We start from the raw sequence: 6250 nt of genomic DNA, 5'->3' as shown, positions 1-6250 counted from the left end.
GCTACCAGTGGCCAGTGGGATTAAATCTCGATAGTGTACAAAACGTTTTGGTCACGTTGTAACTTTGTTACCGCGCCAACGAGTTTATTGCCTTATATTCAATCATTTCAGTGTCCTGGCAGATTCCAGAGAAAGAAGACGTTGGACATTTTATTTCAGCACAGCTTTTACTATCTTTCAAACTTCACCCAAAATGAGTGATTCAAAGCCTTCTAAAAAACGAAAAATTGAAGACGAATGCAGAGTATTTAACAAAGAGTGGACTGAAAGGTATTTCTTTACTGACGTCGGAGTTAAAGCTGTATGTTTGATTTGTCATGATACAGTTGCTGTTTTCAAGGAATACAATTTGAAACGGCACTTTCAAACCAAGCACACCAACTTTGGAAGCAGTTTATCAAAGCAAGAACTGCAAAAGAAGGCAACTGATCTGATGAAAAGTTTGAAGAAACAACAAAATGTGTTTGAAAAAACTTCATCTTTACAAAGGAATGCAACAAAGGCAAGTTTTGTATTGGCAAATAAAATTGCAAAACAAAATAAGTCGTTTGCAGAAGCAGAATTTATTAAAGATTGCATGGTTGATGCTGTCAGTGTTGTGTGTCCTGAAGTCATATCTAAAGTGGAAGCCATATCTCTGTCACGAAGAACTATTGTTCGTCGCATAGATGCAATTGCAATGAATATTCAAGATCAGATGTTAACAGCCAGTGTTAGTTTTCACTGGTTTTCTATTGCTTTAGATGAGAGTAATGACATTCAGGATACTGCCCAGGTATTCATTTATATCCGAGGAATTGACGAAAACTTCGAAATTACAGAGGAATTGTTATCTATGGAGTCTCTCAAAGACACTGTTACTGGAAAAGATTTATACAATAGTGTCATTAACAGTCTAATCAGGTCTAGATTAAGCCTGGATAAATTGGCAAGTATTACAACTGATGGTGCTCCTTCACTCATAGGTAAACACTGTGGCCTTGTGACCTTGATGAATGATAAAATCAAAGAAGATTTTCCATCGCACAGTGTGTTGTCTTTTCACTGCATCATACATCAAGAAAGCCTCTGTAGATCATCTTTTAAACTCAAACACGTTATGGATCCAGTGGTGCGTGCAGTGAACTTAATAAGAGCACGGGGACTGAATCACAGGCAATTCCGAAGCTTCTTGGAAGACATCGAGGCTGATTTTACTGATGTGCTGTACCACACAAATATCTGATTGTTAAGTATGGGGAAAGTATTGAAGAGGATGTGGGACGTTAAAGAAGAGGTTGTCTTGTTTTTTAATATGAAAGACATTTCTTGTGACTTTTCAAGGGAAATGGAGTGTGACGAATGGGTTTGTGATTTTGCATTTGCTGTGGACATTATGCAAAAGCTGAATGAGTTAAACACAAAACTACAAGGCAAAGGTTTATTTGCACATGAATTGTATGTGGAAGTAAAAGCATTTCAATTGAAACTTCAACTTTTTTCCAAGCAGCTTAAATAGCAAAACTTTGTTCATTTTCCTCTGTTAAAAACACGAACTGTTACACAAGCACTATCAGACAAATACAGTTACCAGTTGACGGCTCTAAGAGATGAATTTATCAGAAGATTTGCCGATTTCAAGGCAATTGAAGGGCAGTTTAATTTGCTCAGCTCACCTTTTGCCTGTGACGTTGAAACAGCTGCTGAAGAACTGCAGGTAGAACTGATTGATTTGCAAGCCGACAACTCTTTAAAGAGGCTCTTTGAAAATAAACCACTGGTCGAGTTTTATGCATCTCTGCACTCAGAAAAGTTTATAAATCTGAAAAATTTTGCAAGAAAGATGTTTGTGATATTTGCATCAACTTACATATGTGAGCAGACTTTTTCTATATTGAAAGTTAACAAGTCAAAGAACAGGTCACTTCTCACAGACTCGAATCTTCAGTCAGTGTTAAGAATCAGTACAAGCAACTTGACACCTAATTTCAACAAACTGGTAAATGATTGCAGTCAATTGCATCATGCTCACTGAGTCATTTTGATACTTCTGTTGCTCATTTGCTGAGCTACTTTGCTTGTCTAATAAATGTTTATGTTTCATGTGAAGTTACTGCTTTAAAATATCAATACAAATATTTCTTGTCTTTAAATTGAGTTACTTTGTTTTCAAGCAAATATGCTTCATGTGAAGTTTTTCCCTAAATATATAAAATATGTTTTTTTGGATTTAATTTATATGTTTACCTTGAACTTCTACTCCAAATTAATGATTCATAAAAATATATTATTTTTCTATTTCTTAAACAGAGTTACTTTGCTTTTATTTTTCTTTTTAAATAAATTGTTTTTTCTAAATAAATGCGTTTCATGGGAATCCTCTAGTCTACAGTACTTTAAAATGCTAATAAATTAAAAATTATTGCATTTTCAGTTTGAAAACAATATATTTTGGCTATTGTAGATATCAATTATACTGGAAAATATAATATGCGGCCCAGTAAAATTTTATTTTTTTTAATGTGGCCCTTACACTGAAAAGTTTGCCCATCCCTGCTCTAGATGTTTATTTGTCGGAAAATTTTGTTTACTTCTTTTTTGATTGAATATCATCAAATTTTTTTAGCTAAAATATTATATTGTTTCACATTTATTTTTTTTTTCGATTTTATTTCCCTTCAAAAAATGTTTTTGGGTCAGAATTTTAATTTTATAGTCGTAAAATAATCGACAATTATCCAGCAACCCACCATACAATTTTTATGCATATCCAATAATAATTAGATTAGTAAATAACACCTTGAAATTGACATACCCTTCCTACATTTCAAGTGGCAGATTAGGGAGTCTGAGTCAGTGTGGTTGGCGGCCATTTTGTGGCCATATCCGAAGCGTAAGTTGCCCTATCTATATATATTCTTGTTCCCTATAGAATTTGTGATATTTTGGTATATTTTTACCTGCATAAATATCATATAATATATTAAATATATGTATTTTTTTACGAAATTTCTAAGTACTCAAAAAATTACCTTTAGATATGGCCCCTGATATAAATGTAATTTACAAAATAATGAAGATTTTTTTTACATATTTCTATTTTAGGATAACATATGTTTATTCCCTAAAAAAATTAGCCATTTCCTATTTCATTTGGGTACCCAAAAAAATTCATGAAATTTGGACAAATTTTTTTGGCCAAAAAAAGTTACCCTCTTTTTCTCATTTCAGATCTTCACCTCCATGGATCTGACTTCATCCAAAATACATCAAGATGTGTCCTAAACATTCAAGAATCAATTCCTAAAAGGATTTGTGTATATATGTATAAACTTTTTTTTATGAATTTTTATGTCAGGTCTTTTTTTTTCTACTTAATTTTTAAAAATATTTATAATAAATAGTTTTTCTGCAGATGAGTAGTATTTATCTTTACAGTTGTTTTAAGCATTCATTGAAGTTTTTTTGGCAAAAGAAAAAAAGAGGTTACTGCAAAAACTGATTTTTCAAGAATTTTTTTTGGCGTCGGGGTCGTTCGCGTCCGAGTATACCCTTAAAGGGGTGTCCGAGGAGCGTACCTATCCAGGGTTAACTTACATTAACACCATAGTAAACAAACAACAAAAATACTTTAACTTAAAAGAAAACCAAGGCTGATTTAGATAAAACAAAGAAATAATTTTACGTTAACCTAATACATACATATATATATATATATATATATATATATATATATATATATATATATATATATGTATATATATATATATATATATATATATATATATATATATATATATATATATATATATATATATATATATATATATATGTATATACACACACACACACACATATATATATATATATATATATATATATATATATATATATATATATATATATATATATATATATACACAGTATACACAGTATATATATATATATATATATATATATATATATATATATATATATATATATATATATATATATATATATATGTGTGTGTGTGTGTGTGTGTGTGTGCGTGTGTGAGTGTTGTGTATTTGTATTGGATAGTCAAGACATCAAATTATACCGCTATATGAAATATTGTAACTCGATTTATGATATTCGTAAGCGTTCTCTGAGGCTGGCCAAGGCTCCACCAATTTCGTGAAAAGTAGTAAGAAATGTAACCTAAAATGTACCTTTTGCTAAAAATTTTAAACTATCTCTTTTCTGAAGAGGAAAGGAAATGGTCCCTTCGAAAGCTCAAAATAAATTTCATTCTTCACAAATTGTGTTTATTTTATTAATCACATATGATCAGAAAATTTTGCATTTTAATGTTCATATATAAAGGGTGATAAACAACAAAGGTGACAACACATTCCCTTGGAGTAATTCGCTGTTTACTTAAAATCCATTTCATAAGCCTTCATTAACAATAACTTTACACTCGCTATGCTCATGAACTGACTTAATCAAATTCCCATATTTAAGAGGAATTCCATAATAACGCGGGACTCTCCACAAAATGGGCTGGTGCACACTATCGAAGGCTTTTTCATAGTCCAAAATGCCATCAAAATTGGATTTCTATATTCTACGCATTTCTGTACATCTCTCAAGATGAAAATTTTGTCAGTGCAACTTATAGCTTTTTGAAATCCTACTTATTCATCACTCAGCTTTTCATCAATCTTTCTCCACAGTCTCTTTAGAATAAACATGATATATATTTTCATTACAACTGACATAACTGTTATGCCTCTGTAATTATTGCAATTAGTCAGAGCTTTTTTTGCCATTTTAACTAGCACCCCTAGCTCCCATTCATCAGGTTTTCCTCTTCATGCCACATTCTACAAAATAATCTTGTAAGTATTCTGGGGTCACTTCATTTGCAGCCAGTATCATATTTTCAATTATTCCATTGTATCCAGGGTCTTTCCCTTTCTTGAGTTTGTTAATGATTGCTTCGACTTCAAACACACTGAATTCATTCATGGGCACATCAAGGTCTTCATCATATTCAGGTATATCAATCAAATCATACCCTTCATATCTCCTATTCATAACCTCACTAGAGTATTCCATCTAAAGTTGTCTTTCTTTATCTTTTGTTGTTATAACAGATCAATCTTTCTTTTTGATGGGTATATGCTTCTTCTTCTTTACCCCAGTCGAGATTTTATCAATAATTCTATGAGCAATTCTTACAACATCAATATAAAAAATCAATATCTGTCTTTGACTCCTTTTTATAGTATCCCACATATCATCTGATATCCATGGTTTTCTCCTTGTAACTGTGACTGATATATGTTCCTAATATCACGCTATTCTTCATTAAATTGTCTGTTCTTCGTCTCTTAAAGTCTCTAAGACTGCAAATCAATTCCTACATTCAATTGCAAATGTTTCCCTTTGCTCTTCTGCTAGAAACTTAGTTGTATTAAACCAAGGTATTCTATCTACCTTATAACGTGTTTCACTTAGGGCTAAGATATCCAAACTATATTTCACAAATTCACTCTCCACTTGCTGCAATTTCTCAATGTGATTCAGGGTTCTAATATTACAATGAACAATTTTCAAATTTTGTTAAGTATTTATAAACCGGGAGATTCTTAGCACTCGAGACTGGGGCCCATTCAGGTTTCTTCTCTTTCCAATGATTGACTAAATTCATAGAGGATTCATTGGATAGATTCATCAAGGGATAGCCAGTTTTTTGTAATGCATACTGCCTATCTAACTAAGGCTAGTGACCCCTGCTGGTCCATTGAATTCCAGTAAGATCAACCGCAAGGCATCAGAGGTAAAGCCGAAGAGACAGTTTGTCCATTACATTAAACCCAATCCTTCACCCTACTGCCACTGACTTTGTGGAGATTTAGGGGGCATTTCCCCCACACCTTAAGCTCCCATTACTCTCCTAGGTTGCTCATCCGCTTTAAAGTGTATAACTGTTAGCAAACATGGATTGTTAAGATGAATACACGCTTGGATGCACTTTTAGCTATGCATACAAATTTATCAATCTATATGCATATATATACATGTATATATATATATATATATATATATATATATATATATATATATATATATGTATATATATATATATATATATATATATATATATATGTATATATATATATATATATATATATATATATATATATATATACATATATATATATATATATATATATATATATATATATATATATATATATATATATATATATGTATATATATATATATATATATATATATA

At 31.1% G+C, this 6250-nt stretch overlaps 1 protein-coding gene across 1 annotated transcript; it reads left to right on the top strand.

The window, feature by feature from the left end:
* The first annotated feature begins 577 nt into the window (after positions 1-577).
* Positions 578-2014, top strand: LOC137644457 (general transcription factor II-I repeat domain-containing protein 2-like). The gene is made up of 2 exons (XM_068377432.1): positions 578-965; positions 1548-2014. The coding sequence occupies exons 1-2, from the start codon at positions 578-580 to the stop codon at positions 2012-2014; spliced, it is 855 nt and encodes a 284-aa protein (XP_068233533.1).
* Positions 2015-6250: the final 4236 nt, after the last annotated feature.

The sequence above is a fragment of the Palaemon carinicauda genome, chromosome 7 (genome assembly GCF_036898095.1).
Source record: "Palaemon carinicauda isolate YSFRI2023 chromosome 7, ASM3689809v2, whole genome shotgun sequence".
In the NCBI taxonomy this organism is placed as follows: Eukaryota; Metazoa; Arthropoda; class Malacostraca; order Decapoda; family Palaemonidae; genus Palaemon; species Palaemon carinicauda.
Note: the sequence above shows the minus strand (reverse complement) of the source record. Positions and strands in the feature narration are given on the sequence as shown.